We start from the raw sequence: 19875 nt of genomic DNA on the forward strand, positions 1-19875 counted from the left end.
AGAAAACATTCCCCTTTACTGTCCTCTTTCTGCAGTAACTTCATTCACATAGGAGTGGGGCTGCTAAATGGTAATATCTTTCAGTTATAGATTTACCAATTCTTCAAAATTAGCTAAAGCAAATATTAGGTTTTTCCTCTAGCTAGAAGACTCAGGGTATCCTGCTAAGATAATGACAAAGCAAAACAAGCAGCCACAAGAGAGCTTTCAGAGCTCTAGACAAGTGTTCTTTTTAAGACACTGAGATATTTTTAGGGTCCAATTTCTGCTTTAGTTCCTGTGGGGGTGCAGCATCAGTAGATTTAAGCATTGAGAGTTCATGCAGAGCACCTAAGAGGCTGCAGAAGAAAACCAGCCCCAGAGCATGTCCCACAAGCAAACATGAACCATTAAGCATTGGAACAGGCTCTCCAGGGAAGTGGTGCAGTCAGCACCCCTAGAGTGTTCAAAAAACAAGTGGATGTGGCACTTTGCTATTGGGCATGGTGGAATTAGGTTTTATGATTCTATGAAAGCAGCAAGGAGGGCACAAGTGCCATGCTCCATCCTGGCGAGACTTGGCAAGACAGCGGGCTGAGAGTGTGAGAGCTGGGTTAAACACAGGGAAACAGAAGCAGCTGGAAAACTTCATAGCAATGATAGAAATGAAATAACAAGACTCACTGTCCCTGACTCAGTTCTCCTCATGATCTCATGGAAGTAGAAATTGCCAAAACTCATGCAGATTCAGATGGGGAGATGCTGAGCTCTGTTGTCAGGATCCAGCCTTGATTTTGTTATTGAAATGGAAACAGAAATGCATCATAAGATTCAGAAAAGACTTACCTGGTCTTCTAATCCTTCAGGATGCAAAACCAATACAAGTTTCCATATCATACTATAAGAGTCTGATTAAAATGGCATGCAAAAAAAATGAGGGCATGCTTACCTTTGTTCAGTTCTTTTTTCAGCCTTCCTTACAAGGAACTGTCATAAAATTGTTTTTATTTTTCAGATGTCACATTAACTCCAAAGATGCATCTCCTCACATGAGAGAGGAAACACAACCTTCCCATCTCTTCTCCCCAGAACTTTCCCCTCTGCTCCCAAGGGCATGAGACAAACAGTGCATTGCAAGGAAAGTCTCATACATCATTGACAAACTCTGTATGCTTATGATTACACTGTCAGAGCTCTTCTTCAGTAATGCATGAAAACAAGAGAAAAGCCCTCCAGAGACAGAGGGCTTCAATTATTTACACACATGAAAGAATAAAGAGTTTGCTATTCTCACATAACTAGCAAGTCTCAACTCCACAGACAAATTTCCCTGGGTAGCTGAGTAAATTGGTGATTCTTGTCATGGCAGTGACACTGGTTCATTCCACACTGTTTGAGACACTTAAACTAAGCCTCACCCAGAGCCAGAAGGTGAAGGTTACCTGTCCTCCCACCAATACAGATTCCACTGTCTTGTCTTTTGGGTACTTTTCCCCTCTCCTTGCCTTCTAAGTGTAAACAGCATCAGCCATAAAGGATTTAGAAATTTCAAGTAACTGAAAGCAGACACAGGCTTTGAAGTTTATGGCAGCTATAATTTAACAAAAATTCAAAATATATTTTTCTGACATATTTTAAAAAACAGTTTAAAAAAATATTTGCCCAGATCAGATAAGAATTATTTAAAAGCACAATTATCATGGAGCAATCTTCAAAAGTGACATTTCAAAACATTTTTTCTATTACAGTAAAGGTCATGGTTCTAACATGTTTTCAAATACAGGCTTAACTTCAAATATTAATCAAGAAAACACTGAGTAGCAACATTTACTCCTCAGAAATCTACACATCTCCCAAGGTCAGTCCTGACCCATTGCCACCCTCACTTATTTTTGCACATTCAAATGTATTAACACAGGACTAAGAGAATTAAAGCTGGTGGAGAACAGAGCAGAAATATTATCAGAGGAGAAAGAAAACAGGGACATTTCCACAACCAGAACTGCAGACTTACTGGTAACATTATCTGTATTTTTGCCTTCCACACTGAGCTGGAGGCAGTAAAAGCCAAACCTCCCACTACCACCAGCTCAGTCTGTACTTGCACTGTATATAGCTGACCTTCCCCTGTCCTTCAAAAACATTAAAATTCAAATCAAGTTCTACCATTAGAGTATGCCCATAGTGAATTCCACTCAGTAACTCTTACCCCATCTCACAAAGTGGAGTAATTATCAGAACTATGTAAAAACTAATTAACTTCTATTAATATAGAGATTTGTGAAAAAAAAATAAGAACATAAAAAACCAAGATCAAAGACAATATTCAACAGTAACTAACCAGATGTTAATTAAGCCCTTTAAATCAGCATTTTGTTTTGTGCCTGCACAACCAATACACAGGCAACATCCTTACACAATCTGTCTTCTAGCTGGGATCCTCCACAAGCACTGACAGCCTTGATTGAGTATAGTCCTTGCTTCTGTCACACTGAATGATCTTGCTGTTATCTAATTTTATTTTATTGATTTCTTCTTCTTGGCTTGCTTTTTGGACATGGCACCTAGAGCTGAAATGCTCTCTGATGTCTGAGGCAAGAGTAGTTTTCCAGACTGTGTTGGGTACTTGGTTTTCATAAGGACTTTAAACAGTGGCTGGGACAACATATGTTTCAGTTGTTTTTTCATCCCCTTCAGCATCTTTTGCTTCTGGCTTTCTTCTTGCTCACTAGCTTTTCTTCCTTGGGGCAGAAATCAAAGATACAGAATGTTACAACAAGAAATAAACTTGCATTGCAGGTGTTTGGTAGACCTGATAAGGGCAGATGCTGACCCCAGCTTTCTCTCTCTAACAAGGTCACTCAACCCCCACTCATCTGTGACATTTTCAGATCACCCAGGCTGTTCACCAGATAATAATATCAAGAAGAATCCTGACTACTGAGAAACCACAGTTAAGGCCTGAACTGAGGAGAAAAATGAAATCAAGCTTGCTGTAAGGTAAAATTGAAAGCAAATTACTAAATCTTTTGTAACTGTGTAAGAGGCACTTCACTTATGGCACGAATGACTGGGAGTTTAATTGGGCTCCAACAAGGCACACAAGAATTAGAGACTGAGTACACTTTAAAGCATAAACCTGGCAAGTTTCTGGGTGGCAATTACAAAGTCTTTCACTTGAGAGTTACAACTTACTTGGACTGGATGTGCTATTTGGAAACTCATTCCAAAACACAGCATACTCAGATTATGTCAAAACAAGACAGCAGAGTGCTAATTATCTGAAAGCACTCCTGAACAATGCAGACAGAGATGGTTAATGTTTGCTTGCTGCTTGAGAAGCAGCTAGTCCAGGCATGAATAAAGACATTAATCTAAACATGTTTCAAAATAAAGGCATTGGCATACTTAGCATCTAACAGGTTAGTGCCAGACTAATCTGAAGTGACTTCTGCAGCAACCCTATTCAGCCTGCCTTCAAAGAACGGGTGGGAAATCATACCTACAGCTCCTGAAATATGAACACACAATGGGGCATTTTACAGTGCATCTAAGCTTTGCAAAATTTCATGGCATTGAACTAATAGCCACTTGCAGTTGTACAACCCTACAAATTCTCTCAGCTACAGCCTGAAAAATATTTAATTTTAAAAATGTAAGAAATTATTTACTTCTAACAAACCACCAAAAACCTCATCATTTTCAATATATGTATCGGCCACTTAGCCCACACAGCTCAACCTACTTAAGGCTCACATAATATTTGGTGTTCCCTAGCACTTCCTGCTTGTTCCCACACAGAGCTGTCAGGCTCCTGTCCTGATGCCTGACTACAAGAGAGTGGGAGAGAGAAGCAGAAGTGTGGAAATAGCCTTCTCTATGACAAGAGGGGACAAGACTCAAATCAGGACATACTGGGCTGCTTAGATTATTCTGAAATGTTTGCCAGAAGCTCACCAATTCTGGTCCTACAACATGCAGACTTGTCAGAACAGTCACACTTTGCTTCCTCAGCTCCAGCTGCACAACCATCCTGAAAACAGCACTAACACCACGCACCAACAACACTCCTTTCATTCCCCCCAACTTCTGCCCTGAAGCTTTTGAAGCTTCTCTGCCATGGTGAGGCTTCTTCTGGACACCAGCACTATGGGCCCTACTGAGCATATCCATGGAAAAAACATTTTCTACTTGCCCATCAACATGTCATCATCAAGATCCATCTCAAGAGCCTCTGCAGCTTGCTGGAGCCAGGAGTTGTGTTGCTTTGCCCGACTGTTGAAAAATTCTGCCTTCTCAATCTGCCTTGCCAAGTTCATCCGTTCCTGCAATGAAAGTACATTTAGACATTATGATCAGGTTAAAATGTGGGGTACTTCAGCAGAGTGTTTGAGAGCATGCACTGCAGTGCATCTGGGGTGCAGAGACACTTTTGTTCCCTACTCACGTCCCACCTAATAAACACATCATCATTCACTAGCGTTTTCCTTCCTTAGATCCATGATAGAATCTGACTTCTTAAACATCTCAACTACTAAACATACCTGAATGTTAGCTCAACTTTCTATGAATGAATCATTATAAACACTTGAGAGACATCAAGAACAAACCATGATTCAGACACCAATCATTTCCAAGTTACATACTTATATAGTACAGCTTGATCTCAGAGTTATTAGTCTCAGCAGTAAGGAGCAGCAGTACTTTCATTCCACTCTGAAGAAAGTAAACTCCTGCAGGCCATATGGAAGGAACAGATCATATCTTCAGGAATGCACCTGGATCTTGTTTAGGCACAGGACAGAATGTCCTGTCCTTCTTCCCAGCTGCACACAGGTGGAACAAAGATGTCCAGCAAACTTAACCTGACCTGCAGGCTTCCAGCTGGGCCAAACAAATAACTAATTCTCTGTGGAAAGAAAATCTGCACTAACAGCAATTATGAACCAACTAGAAGCAAGTTCTGCTCTTTGGAATGTGCCTGAAGTTGCATAAAGCAAAACCATGCAGGAATCAGAATAGTGCTGCACAGTAACAGCAGCAGCCAGGACTGCCAGGGTAATTACTGCAGAGAAAGACTAACACTCACAGTGGACTACTGAGTCAGTCACTTGTTAGATCATTACAAGGAATTTAAAGCAACCTTTTCCATCTCTGTAAAATTTAAGTCCTCTTTAAATCTATCCTAGTTCAACAATTCTTTTCCTCTCAAGTGAAACCCCTTCAAACTTTTCCTGAACTTGAATGAAGGCATGCAAAAGGAGAGAAGGAGTGTGCCGACAGGACAAAGAACCAGCAGCACTATTAGTCCCAACTACATTGACTTTGTGGTTAAACCCAGGACAAAGCATAAACAAGATAGGACTGTTGCAAGGGCTTATGAGGCTACAATTACAGAGATCTCTTCTGGGGAGAGGAGCACTATTACAGATAGAGATGGTGACAAGAAAAAGAAAGTGTAGAAACAACATTTATTTGCCCATTAATTGACAGAGCATGGTAAGAGCCAACAACTACTCATCAAGAAACACAGAAGGAACCTCTGAAGCAACACTCTTCAAAATAACAGATTTCTCTCAGTAACTAGTAACATTTAGTGGGTGGAAGGGACAATGGGGGAGATAGGGGTAGGAATCAGATTCTCTTCATTACTACCAAGAGGAAAAAAAAAGAATCCGTGGAAGCATCTATTTGATTTCCTTTCCTCTTTCAGAAAGCTGCATCCCTGAAAGGAATACCCTATTTGCAGCAAGCCTGGGTTTTGAAGATTCCTGTCATTATTCCCAAGTATTGCTGCTGCCACTGGGGTAGACCCTGGGCTCAGTCCAATCCAAGTAGGTAAGCCTGAATCAAAATACCATGAGGAAGACACCTGCTGCATTATCTGACTGCTTGCACTCTTCCCTGTTTTCTATGACTGTGCAATATTCAGACGTTTCTACCCCAGCAGGATTCCTTTAAAATCTAGTATTTAAATATGTCCCATTTGTGTATGACTGACCATCCAAACTGCTAAGACAATGCTGAGACATGAAATAGTCTCTTATTAAAGAAGTAGAAAATCTGCAATGGCTAGCTGGATGCTTTCTTAAACACACTGTTTTGTAAATTCTAACCATTGTGTATCTTGTGAGCTAGTGGCTGAATCATCTTTAAAATGAGCAATAACCTAGGAAAGGGAAATACAGTTTGACAGGAAACACAGTTTGACTCCTTGGCAGCTGTGGCCTCACAGTACAAAAACTTTTAGAAAAGCAGACAACTCACAACTTCAGATGGGAAGAGGCAGGTGAAGATCACTGAATATCCCTGAACCTGCTACTGTTCTCTAGTCTGTTCCTAACATAAGAGGCTTCAAACAATGTATTTAGCAGAGACATCCCAGCTGCACAGCCACAAAACATATCCACTTCCCTGTACTGTTTCTGGAAAAACATAAGTGATGTTTATGTTTGAACAACTTTCTTGGGCCATTTATTGATGAGAAATCGTAGATATTGCTAAAAAAATATAAAGTGCAATTAACTTAATTTTCTAATCCAGATCCTCAAGAGTAAATTTCATCTGAAACCTGGAAAAAACGCGACAGGCAATATTATATCAAAAATATAATTAAGTGATATAAATATAACATTGATATTGATATAATATAACAGGCAAATTTATATCAATAATATAAATAAGGAAGCAACTACTCAGGCTGCAAAAAAAAATGTTATTTCTTTACCTTAATAGAAGTCATGCACTTGGCATCAACTGGGAAAAATGGCAGCTCTTCACTCTTCTCCAATGTTTTATAGATTTTCCGAAAGTTGATCAAGTCCTCGGGGCCAATCAGCAGCAGGCTGAGGCCCTCGTGGGCAGCTCGGGCCGTGCGGCCGCTCCTGTGCACGTAGAGCTCCGAGGTGCGAGGCACCTGCGGGAAGCCAGAGAACCCAAATTTTATGTGTCTCCAGAGAACGGTTATAAGGCTGAGTAATTTGACACCTTTGGATATCAAAGGTAAGCAAAAAGCAAGGAGGATCATATCTATCATGTCATTTCTGATACATAATCACACATTCATAAAATGCTACCTACAGTCACTGCAGAAATGAGATCTTTAAGTACAAAGCACTAAGGACAGTTGAATGATTTAATCTCTGTACTTGGGACTATACTATATATGGGTCCAAGAATTACAGCTTTACTGTGTTCAGGATTTGGATTAGCAAAAACTTCTATCAAACCAGAATAGTAAAAGGAAAAATATTAAACATGCTTAACCTGGTAGTGGATGACATGCTGGACATTAGGAATATCAAGACCACGAGCTGCAACATCTGTTGTCAGGAGGACACAGCTGAGAAAGTGACAAAATTTAATGAATGTAAAATTGAAGAGCAAAAAATTTGCCAAGGAACATAAAACACAGCAACCAAGAATTCTACCACAGCAGTAAGAAAAAAGTTTATACTGTATTATCTGTAGGACATATGCATTCTGTTTGCCCTTACAGAAACGATTCCCAATTTACCTCAATAACAATAACAGAAACAATAATTCTTAAAGTAAAATTTAAAATGCAAGTGTTGCCTTCAGCAGGTCTATTCTGTTTTCAATTAATAAATGCACTACCTTGCTGGATCCTGTTTTCCTATGTTTTTCTTCTCTCTAAGTTCACAAGAATGCTAGAAAAAATTGCTATTCAATGAGGAAGGGGAGATATGTGCCCCTGCATTACACTTTTCAGTGCACTGTCTAGGTTCTAAAGAATTTCTTTAGCTTGCTACAACCCCTCCATCAACAACACAGTTGATCCTCTGGCAGTACATGTTATTAAAAGTTTCACCAGTTGAGAAAAATCACATTATTAACATTATCTATATAAATAACAGGTTTTTGGGGGTGAAGTATCTTTTACTTTTTATATTTGAGTAACTTGTACTCAAATATACTCTCAGTAAATTAAAACCTAGAAATAAAGGGGGAGTTCTGTTCTAACAATTACTATTTCTCTTTATTGTTAGACAAAATGAACTACTCAAAGAAGTTGTTCTTTTATATAAGAAGTCTCTACAGAGACAGCAGTCTCCCCAGGATATGGAACAGTTTGTTTTAAAAACATCTCCCACCAACTGAAATGAGTAGCTTTCAGGTAACAGAAATTTGTTAAGATTTTATGGCATCTGACTGCATACTCTATTGCTACAAGGTTCAAAGCAGAAATAACAACAGAAAATTCTACAGCTTGCAATCTGCACAAGGCCATGAGAGATGGTCTCATAAATTTCTTTCCTGCCTTGAAAATCTGCAGTCTCTGAAAACACTTCACCTGACCTATGCAAATGCTATCAATACATTTGCCAAGGGATGCTGCAGCTCCATCACAGCAATTCAACCTTGTTCTCCATGCCTGGATCTATTAACAAGGTACAAACTCCCAGATAGCACGCAGCAGGACTCAACTGTGAGGCTTCTGCACTATGGAAGTAATGACACTAAAAATCTCCTCCCAAAGGCCATGCCAAAGACACCCCAAACAATGTTTCCTACAATGGGAGGATGGGTCTGCTTGGGTAAGCCCTGGTTGCCCACTACTGCTGAAAGGCACAAATGCTATTCTTCTGCATTGCTCAAAGATTCTTCAACCCTCAAGATACTGATTTATATAATTAAACCTGCAAATAAGCAATAAGTGGTTTTCTGATGGTTTAGGGAGATTCAATAATTTACAGAGGATCAAATGAGCTCCAGAGCCAAGACCTGGGCAGAGCTGTGCAGGACAGTTCTAAAATAATGTCGGAAAACAAATCAAGTGACAGCTCCTTCAGCATGAACAAGCTCCCAGACCACAGGCTCTAGTGGACCTCAGGAGATCTCTAGAAAAATCTCTTCAAAACAGGGTGAGCTGCAAGACTGGACCAGGTTGCTCAGGGCTTTTATCCAACTGAGCCTCAAAAAACTCCAAGACAAGCAGCCTGTTCCCAGGCTCAACTGTCCTCACAGAGAAAAAACTCTCTCATATCCAGCCTGAATCTCCTATTTCAACTTGCACCCATTACCCCTCATCCTCCCATCAAGCACCACTCTGAAAAGCCTGGCTCCATCTTCTGGATAACCTTCTCTTATGGTGCCAGAGGGCTGCCACTAGCTCCCCACAAAATACTTTTCCTAGATAATACAAACACCCAGTCCCTTCAGCCTCTTCTCTTGCAGAGCCAGTGCTTCTTGAGTATCTTGGTGGCCCTTCCACTGAACTTGCTCCAGTTCATCACCTTAACTGTGAAACCTCATCTTAATCATTAATATCTTGGGCTCATGAACAGGGGACTCCTATCCTCAGTGAACTTCCCCAACCTGCTCCTACTCTAACAGAGTTGTTTCCCCTCACCACCACCCTACATGAAATTTCTTTTTTTCTCTACTAGGAAGTTGAAAATCAACTCACCTCTCTCGCTCAGCAAACCTTTCCAGGTTTTTCAGCCTTTGCTTTTGGTGCATGTTGGCATGCAAAGGAAGAGGATCACAATTCAAGATTGTGAGGAGAGAACTGAGGCGTTTTACACAGTCTATGCTGTTTGCAAAGACCATGGTTCTTCCTGGATACTGGAGAAGAAAGTAATAGAGATAATAGTCCTTCTCATTTGTGTTACAGTGGATTCTGGTTTCTGTCAGTGTCTCAACAGTAGCCTCTTTCCTTGTTAAGTCTATTACTTTGGGTTTGCCCTTTATTCCTACTTTTTCCATTAACAATTCTAGTTTGGTCTTCTTGTCCATCTTTTTAGCATTCTTTTTTTGTAAAACTCTTGCAGGGGTCTGATGGACTAAAGTCAAAGTGGCAGAAAACACAAAAGTCTGTCGTCGAGGGTTATACTGTGAATCATTTAAGATTTCCAGCAACTGAGACAGCTCTAAGAAGTGACCTTTCTCAACCATTCGGTCTGCTTCATCAATCACAAGGCACCTGTCAAGTAGAAAACACACAGTAAAAATACACTTGTGCAGCTAAATACAAACCTGATACATTTAAGAACAACTTTTCCTGCTAAACATATAAAGGATGTTATGCATATAAAACCAAAAGGAACACCAGGTATGCTGGAGCAGCTACAGTAGCCTTCTGCATTTTTGTGAAGAATCAGTTTTTTACTAATGCCTTTAACTGACATATCCCTCCATCAAAATAACCAATGTGCATTTCAATAAAACACTGACACAGAAATAGGTGACCTTGTGTAGTCTAAATTATTTAATCTGTCAGTAAACCTAACCAGTATGCAGGGCTGCCCAGTTCAGTATCCAGCAGTCATCTGAAAAGGCCCCTTTACCTGAGCTGACGAAGGTTTGAAAGATGTGGGTGTCTCTCTTTAACCAACTCCCACAGACGGCCTGGGGTTGCAATTACAATTTCTGGCTTTCGATTCAGCACACGTTCTTGCTTCTGTGCAGCCATGCCTCCTACTAGGATTGCAGTCTTAATGCCTAGAACATATAAATAACAGATTTTATTCCACTCATTTACCAGTGAATGTTTTTATATATATCTGCTTCATGAAGTGTTTTAAACAGTCTACATCACAACTTTCAACAAGCATTTTGGCCAGGAAACTTCAGGGGTTTTATGTAACACTGAGCATACAGAAATGCACTCAATTTTACAGAAGAATTCTCATTATAGTTAGATGCCAAGAATTAGTGCACCGGTGTTTCAACAGCATGAAGAATCACATCCATAGCTGTTAGTTTTGTTTACACAAATTTCTGGGTCTTGTTTTCTCAATTATATTTGCATGAACAAACATATTCCTGTTAAGAATAACCAGAAGATCCTTTCGAGAATAAGACTGAGAAACTGAGAAATGCTTGTCTTGCTAAATAGCTGCTCATTTGCTATGGAATAATCCTACAAAGTATGCTCTCACCCAATTACTGATTCTTGCACAGTAGCACAGACCTCGTTAGCTTTAAGTAGATTGCAGAGGTACTGAAAGGAGTTTATCTTTGGAAGCAGACTCCACACATGGCTTATTTCACCCTATTTCTTCAAAGAACACACTGGCCCCTGATAAATTCAATGCTACTGTGCAAGACCCTTACAATATTCCAGCTTCCACTGATCTCTCTTCTGGACTACTTGTGAAACACTTCAGCAGTTTTTTTCCCCAAAGTGAGTTTGAGGCAATGAAAAGTCCACATCAAAATATTGCCTCTCCTGCTGCAGCAACTATATTATCACTTGGGCAGCAGATTTTTATACATAAATAGTACTGCTCCTATCAGAACTGTATGACATAAATTGATTATTTCAGCCTAGCAGTTAAAATAAGCCTTGTAATCAGATGCAGACTGAGGAGCACAGCAGGACATACAGACACCAAAGAAAGATGGGCTTAAAAGTAGTGTGTTGCACTACATAACCTCTTTAATAAATAAACAATTACTGGTACCAGAGAAGTACAGAGAATTGGGAAAAACTCTCTGTCTTCAACATGTCCTCACTCATTCACTTAACAGATGTACTGACTTCTGGTTTGGAAACGAAAGGAAGAGGGGAGAACTGCTTTTGTCAGGCATGTTATTTAGTAACACTTCTGTGGCTTGACTGCTGCAGGAGATAAACCAGACAATCCAGCAATGCTATCTACCCTAAATATTTATGGCCATAACTTTTTTTTTTATTAGACAGAACAAAGTTATACGTATACAGTATATACAAAGATTGATATACTTGTTAAAAATGAAATTTTATATATATATATATATATATATATTTATTTATTTATTTATAATGAAATTATTAATTATATAGAGCCTACATTACCCAAAACTAGAAGAAGGTTATCTGTCGCCAGGTATCTATTACTGATTCTGTGTTGTGAGAGCATGAATCAATACCTCTTTGAAGGAAGACACATTTTAAAGCAAAATAGCTCACATTAACTGCTTACCTCGATGAGCATCTCACTGAAGAATCTCCATGCATTTCTCACACATCAGTGGTTAAAACTCTAACCCCTCAAAAGTTATACTAATTTTATGATTTTATGGAAGGAAGTGCAGCACACATGCTGGCTCAACACCAACGCCAAGATCCAAACACAGTCTAATCTGGCTGTGGAACATGGCCTCTGGGATTTACATACCTGTAAACTTTGCAACTGCATCAATGTGGTGCTTTACTTGTACAGCTAATTCTCTTGTAGGAGTAAGGACCAGTCCTAAAAGAGGTCTGTTTTTATCGGAGCCAACAGTGAGTGTCTCGTCATTGGAATCAAATTCAACATTTTCCAGCACCTTCACACAGCCTGTTGTGAAAGATGCATCATCTTCATCTCCGCTATCTTCAACCTGCTGATGGGTTAGTTTTTCTGCTTCATCCTCATTTTCCCATCCTGGTTCATCATGATGCTGATGGGACTCTTTAGAAACACTGTCATTTCTGGTTGTTGAGTTATTTGATTTTTGCCACTGCAGCACAGAGTGAATCATTGGAATTGCAAAGGCAAGCGTTTTGCCGCTTCCTAAAAAAAAACAAACAAGAATAATAACACAGACTGACAAGTCATTTATTTGAAAAGATGAGAAAAGCAACAGCCAATCACACACTGTTCTTAAAACACAGCATTGTAACAGATGCAAACTCATGATCTTTAGAAGACCAGAAACTTGCAGCAGTAGCATCTTTTCTCCTGTTCCCTTTATACATCTCCATTCCCCTGTTCCTGGGGAACAGGTATTTTTCCAATCTCTAGCAGGTCAGGCATATTTATTTGTTCTTAAAGTGTTTTTAAAAAGCTGCAGTTGCAGTCAAGATATTTTTAAAGAATTGTATGCCCATAAGGAGAATACCATGCCCTAATTGAACGTTCTAATCAACATTCTCCAAATAAAGCAATAGCAAATGAGGCCAAGGACAAACTGGAATGCACTTGAAGGATTATTAGCTTCCATCTTCAATTTTTAGTCCTGTATTTACAATTTGCTAAGATACTGTATTTTGAAACACTCATTGTCTAATTTCCTGATCTAGCACTGGGTCACATTTTTACAATCAGAATACACGCATCTAATTTAAAAGAGAGAATCCACTTTGGAGAGACAGGGCTTGTCAAAAGCAAGTTTAATTGCAAGAGTTCACTGTACTAACTGCAAGTTACATCCCTGCCACATATTCCCTTCTGAACTATCTGTCAGTAATAAAGACTTTAGGAAAAGCCTGGTAGCACATCCACCCCAGTTAAGCTTTTCAGATGTAGCAATTCACTAAACATGAAAGCAGCATCCAGAGTACAAGACACTATTACACCATGCCTGTAATAGGCCACTGCTGGAAAACAGTCCTCTGGAAATCTCATCTCAATTCCTTCCATATCAAAAAGCTGTAAAGGTTTGCCAATTCAGCAACACAGAATTTTGCCTGTTTAAGGGGAGAACCTTAATATGAGTTAATACAGATAAGCCCAGTGTCATCATCCTGACCAGTGTTGCTGCAAAGTCTGGTATCCACTTACTCACCTTTCTGCATGGCTGGGAGGTATTTTATGACTTCTGCCTGCACTTGAAGTGGAAAATGTTTATAACCTGTATTTAGAGCACTTATACAATAAGGTTCTGGTAATACAGAATATCTGTTTTTAAGGTGAAAAGCACTGCTGATTTTGAATTAAATGTAATATGCAGTTTGCTGGTGCAAATGTCAGTACTGCACCCAGACAGATTATGGCTGTGATAATCAGGGCTATTCTACAGGCAATAGATTCACCCACAAATTAAACAAATTATCACCTCACAGGACATGTTATCTTTATAACACACAAACCACATACCACAGACATGCATGCAAAACTACGAGGAAGGAATATATTGGTACTACAGTTCAAGCCAATTTGTGCTCTTTTAAGCAGTTTCATATTGTATAATTTCACATAGATTTAGCTCCTTAACCAGAAACTTCACTGGTTCTACACAGTAATGAACAGCAAGGGTTAGACTCAGTGCAAACCCAAGTCTTGACATTCCCTTTGTCTGATCTGCACATGGATCTACTGCCGTATCAAAATCTTCCCAGTCTTCCCAATGTTGCTACTAGAAAATATTAGTTATTTAGTTCTTTACTAGTTCTTTAACTCTGCATATTCCTCCCTCAGGCCCAATGTTAAGAGGTGCTGCAGGATGCAGAAGAAAAGAACTAGAGTTTCAACCTCTCCCAACTGCAGCACCTCCTTACAGGCAGTTGTTCAGATCTCCCAAGTTTCTACAGGAACATGATGATCCGATGGACTCTCTGGGGAGAATTTGGATTTTACTCATGAAAGAATAAATGAGCAAAACACATTCCTACTACCTCAGGGTTATGCAAAATTATAAAGCAACAACATAGCCTGCCAACAACCATGCATGCCATTCTGCAGCTAGAGAGGAATTTGCTTACCAGCACTGCCAAAATGGCACTTTTTTGCAGTACAAAAACATCATTTAAATTTTCAGTTCCATTTTTAAAAACACTCCCTGTGGGGCTTTCTAATCTTACTAAAGCTAATAGCATCAACGCAGCTTCTAATTAAAATAAAAATGCAAATGACTGCATATCTTATTAGTTACTATACCTTCTTGCTGGAGAGCAGTAAATGACTTTACAGAGAAGCAGTGAGATAAAGCAACTGGAACAAATGAAGACAGTCTAAAGGAAGCTTTTAAACCAAGGCAACTTCCAATTGTACTTCCTATCTCTAGGTGTTTTAGGGAAAAAATGTTGCTAAAGACAAAACTTCAAAGGTATGAACTGCAAAGTTTGAGGGAACACAATGTTCTGAGACTTCATAGCATTAAGTAAACAAGAAGCTATTACAAATTTCATGAAGGCTAGCAACACTGAAAGCATGAGCTGAGCACAAGATGGATGTGAATCTACCTCTCAAACCATTAATGCAATAACTCATTTTAAGCAGGGAGAAGGGCTGCTGACAACAAATGGGCAAAGCCGGGGGACAGAGCACAGGGTGGGCACGTTTTGCTCTGAGTAGGACCTGGGTCATATTCACACTTAACACTGTGCCCAGGGTTCATTCACTGCTCCACACTGGCATGAATTATCTCCACAGATTGTGTTTGGCTGCTGCAGAAATGACCCTGCTTGCTTCATTAATACTCTGCCTTTTGCAGAGTGTCACCTTACCATTCCCAAAACAGGAAGCAGTTTGAGAAACAGGAAAAGAGACTTCTGCCAAAAGCACAGAAACTCATTGAGGCTTCAAAGCTTTGCATGCTTTGTAAAGATGGGAACGTTCACATGTTTACAAACATGTAAGTTCACAAGCATGTAAGTTCCCATGCTTACAAACACGTAAGTTTCAAAGTTTTAACACTCTATTAATACTCTGGATATGTAAAAGACAAAAGCTCTTTTATAATACAGAAAAGCTGCTTCTTCTGCATATAAAACCTTGCAGCCATGGGCTACATTTTAAGGAGAGAAAGGGATACTCCAGCATACAGGATCAGCTGAACAGACTTGTACCTGTTTCTGCAGCACCAAGAACGTCCATATTATCCCGGATGGCAGAAGGCAAGGCTAAGGCTTGGATAGGAGTTGGAGCACTAAACCCCAGGGAGCTCAAGGCCTGCAGCACTGGCTCAGGTACAAACAGGTCTTTCCATGCAGACACATCAGCTTTTTGATCAGTTGAGGCAGATAAAACTTCTGTTGTCCAGTTTTTGACTTTTTTAGAAGTAGCTACTGATGGAAGGGCTTCCTGTGCTTGAAAAGCCTTGTTTTTAGGCACCTTCTTTTTCTTCTTCCTTGGAGTGTCTCTTCTGCTTGATATGCTCTCAGTCACATGTCCATGGTCTTCACAATTAGCTTCTTCTTTGATTATTTCATTACACTTTGCCTCTTTATCAACCAGCACATCAATTTCTGCTGCATTAGGAGTATTGCCTTTATCTGTTTGGCTTCTCAAATCTTTGTTTTTCTTTTTCTTTTTTGGAGGAACAACAGGTTCTTCCACCTCTTCACTGCCTTCTTCAGAAGCACTCTCAGCTTTTCTCTTCTTCTCTTTTACTTTCCCCACTTTGGAAGAACTGACTAGCTTGTACTCTGTGAGTTCCTCCAAGCACACTATATCTCGAAACTCCTCCTCAGCAAACAGATTGGGGTCGATCGGCACGGTTTTCCATTCTCCTACTACTTCAATGCCTTTTCGCTTCAATTTAAAGGAAGATCTAAATCTCCCTCCTTTTCTGGCCTTCATTTTTTACCTAAAAAAGAAACCGAGGGAGAAAAAAAAGACCTTCAAATACAAAGAATGGAGACCACATTGATATTCACGCAAATGAGAATACATGGAATAGTTATATTACTTCTTTTTTAGATATATCAATAACACAACTTAAATATAACTTCGAGCTAATATATATATAGCTAAAATATAACTTAAACTATAATATAACTAAATACAACAGGCAGGCCAGGCCTACTGCGTCCCTCCTGGAACACCTCCGGAGATAAAAGCAGGACCGCTGGATAAATCCCCTCACCAGGCCGCACAGCGCTCCCAGCCCTGCCCGCCCCGGGAAGCACCGGAGCCGCGGCGGGGCCCAGCACGGCCTCCGCCGCCACACGCGGCAGCTCCGGGCGCCTGCTCCCCCCGTCCCGCCCAGCGCTTACCGCGCTCAGGAGCTCCGGGACGGAGAGGGACGGAGAGGGACGAGAGGGACACAGGGACACACAACAGGCCTTGTCCAGGCCCGGCGTTCCGCTACCGCCGCTGCGCCCCGCGTGTGCCCCTGGGCGCCGCCATTGCCGCGTGACGTCACCCGGTGCGTGACGTCAGTGCGCGGCGCCGGCCGGGTGCGGTCCAGAGGGGGGCGTGAGCGGCCCGGGAATCCCGCCCGGGGTCCGCTCCTGCGGCTGCTCGGGGTCAGCGACACTGCCGCAACACCGGGATTTGTTACTCACGCTTGCTTGGGTGTGCGTGTGGTGCTGTTTTTAATGCCTTCTACAGGCAGAGTTACGTGTTGTAAATAGCTGCAGGGAAGGAGCGAACGCCACCGAGGTCACAGCAAGGGTCTTTTTTCCTCTTGTGTCACCCATGCTCTTGGCAGCCGGATCCTGTCGTAGGAAGAGCTCAGCATAAATAAGAATGGAAGGGTTTTTTTCTTCTAAAAGGTCGGCTGATGTTCAGAAGAGCGTCTTGCTATGAGACGGGGAGAGTGAGTTAAAAACCAGGAGCTTTGTAGGTGATAGAGACTGGTTCAAGTACAATTACAACAGTTATAATTATTTTTTCTGATTGGTATTTGCAGGTCTTTCCTGGGTCTGTGAGAAGATGGGAAACCAGAGGATTGTTTTCTCTACTTTTTTTTTCTTTTAAATGTTTTAAGGCCAAGGACAGAAATAAGCATATTAAATGTTTTCAATGACATTTTCAGTTCCAGGTAGTCATCATTAATGACTTAGCAATGCACAATATGAGGAGTTTCTCCCAGTTCATATTCCATGAGCAAGGCTAAAGAGCTTTTGATGCTTGGTCCTGATGTTCTGTATGAGATGAGTTTAAATCAGTGACAGTCAGGAAGTGAGTTCAGGGAGCAGGGACTCCCCTGTAATTCATTTATGGTGTAGTTCATGTAAAATATGTCAGTGTCGTTTATTAATAATCTAATTATTACAGCAGTATTAAGTTTATTTTTGGCACTACTTAGTGTTAGAATTTTTCCTGGGCTTGTCTGGACAAAAATATGTACACACCCTTGAGTTTACTTGCTTGTAAACATGTCTCAAATACTTAGAAATTCCCTCAAAAATGTGTAAAATAATACTCTTCCCACACAGAAATGCCAGAGCAATGTGTCTGTGGAGATGGAGACAGTGCTGCTGGGTTTTGTGTATAGAACAGACGCCAGTGAGTAAATTGCTCTTTCTGTGGCAGAGAGGACACGTTGCAGGAGTTTTCCTGGTGAGGGGATTTTGGCAGAGAGGGGAAGGTCAGGCTGCCAGTCAGGAGGGAGCAGTGTCACTTGTGCCACCACAGCGAGCATTGCTGCCCTGTGAGCTGAGGCAGTGACTTTGGCACGTAGCAAAAACCCCCAGGCTCAGCTCTGGGGCACTTAGAGAATTCAGTTTTTTCAGAAGACTCCCCCTTCTTGGTGTGCATGGTTTACATGTTGTACATGGTACCTTATACAGCCATCAAACCTTATTGATGTAGTGCTGAGCTGGAGGCAGCAATGGCCAACAGGACTGTCTCACTGACAGGAGCTGGGACTGCATCCTCGTGCCAGCCTTAAGGAAGGCTCCCAGCACTCTTCATGCATTCCTTCATTAAAAGTACCTCTCCTTAAAGGTTGTTTAGATTCAAAAGAAGTGACAAAAAAGCTTCTTGACAATATTTTTCATTTTCTCTCTTCTTATTTACTGCATGTAAGCAAAAATAAATTTGCAGAAGCAAAAGAAGTAGATTACCCTGAAATTCTGGTGTGGTTGACTAACACTGACACTGAATAAAAATAATGAGAAAGCTTTCTCTTTCTGTTCTTTCATAACAGGTAAGAAGTGTTCTTACCTGTTATTCCTAGGTATAATTACATGTCCTTTTGTAGTTGTAGAATTTCCAGCTTTGTCCTGAAAGAAAGATTTAATATGGACATGATTTGCCATATTACGTTGAATTATGCTTTCTAGTGTAGTTGTGGACATGTTTTTACGGCAGAAAGGGGTACTCTGATTTTTTCTGTAAGAACTCATGTGAGGGGTGCAGCTGATTTTCTTCTAGAGCAGTACTGAGCTCTATTCTGGACTGAGGGACTGAATTGCAGGCCCTAAATCTCACTTTGAAAGAAGGGACATGCCTGATTGTAATGAGCAATAGCTTCAGAACAGCCAGCACAGACATGGTAACTTTCTCTGTTTGGTTATTTGAGTTGCTTTGAAATGGGATAACCAAGGGAACTAAAAATTTGCTCAGTATTACAGTAACAATAATCTTGCTAAGCCTTTGTAGCATTAATCTTTCTGAGCCTTTGTGACCTGAAAGAGGCCCAGCTTTGGTATGTTGTGACAAGGCTTTGTCAATGAGAAGTTCACCTTCATGTCTAACAGCTGTTAAACTCCTGGTAAATACAATTCCATAACCAACACTGCAGAGTGAGTTCTTAGTAAAACTATAAATGGCAAATGAAACAGGTCTGCTTTACCCCCCTAGGGCTTCTTTAGATCAACAGTTCTTTAAATACCAGGAAATTGTGAATTGAAGATAATAACCTGTATTAATAAGTCATTTGTTTGCATAACTCATGTCAGTACATGCATATTTTGTTATTTTATCAATAGTTTCCAAGGTATTTAAGCCAGTATGTCTTGAGAGCCCAAGAGAACTTGAAGGGTTTGATGTCCTCATTACAGAACTTCACCTGGTAACAGATCCTGTTCTTCCCAGCTGTAAATTTACATTCCTGCAGATCAGTAGCCCAGGGATGGTGGTTTGGTCCCTACTGTGCAGTATTACATAATAGATATTATATATTTTTTCAATTCATATTTTAGTTTTTTATAAAATATGGAAGAATTATCCTAAAGAAGTGTAAGCTAGAGAATGTTTTGACCAGTACCTTTAATTTTGGGATTCGTGTAGCTGAATTCAGCACCAGGAACAGTTGAATGTGCATGTCAGCAGCTGATGTAGGCTTTCACTTAGTAATCAAATTCTTTGGTTTCTCTCTCTCTCTTTTTTTTTTTTTCTCTCTTGCAGGAGAGAGTATGTCAGTATGTGCTTAATTACTGATTTTGATAGCTGCTTCTGCTAACAAAGGAGTGTCACTGTACTGTGACTTATATTAATACTCACAGTGCGCTGTACACCTGAAGAACATGCAGCTGCTGGACAGTGGGGGACCTGATGCCTCCTGTGCTTTGCA

General features: G+C 40.5%; 1 protein-coding gene across 1 annotated transcript; it reads right to left on the bottom strand.

Annotated features, from left to right (window-relative positions):
• Positions 1-1553: 1553 nt before the first annotated feature.
• On the bottom strand, positions 1554-16741 carry DDX24 (DEAD-box helicase 24). Its single transcript, XM_036384812.2, has 9 exons — positions 16628-16741; positions 15479-16218; positions 12105-12482; positions 10290-10443; positions 9410-9925; positions 7246-7321; positions 6707-6895; positions 4175-4304; positions 1554-2720 (listed from the first exon to the last, which is right to left on the bottom strand). The coding sequence occupies exons 2-9, from the start codon at positions 16209-16211 to the stop codon at positions 2497-2499; spliced, it is 2400 nt and encodes a 799-aa protein (XP_036240705.1). The 5' UTR covers positions 16212-16218; positions 16628-16741; the 3' UTR covers positions 1554-2496.
• Positions 16742-19875: the final 3134 nt, after the last annotated feature.

Source organism: Molothrus ater, chromosome 6, assembly GCF_012460135.2.
Source record: "Molothrus ater isolate BHLD 08-10-18 breed brown headed cowbird chromosome 6, BPBGC_Mater_1.1, whole genome shotgun sequence".
NCBI lineage: Eukaryota > Metazoa > Chordata > Aves > Passeriformes > Icteridae > Molothrus > Molothrus ater.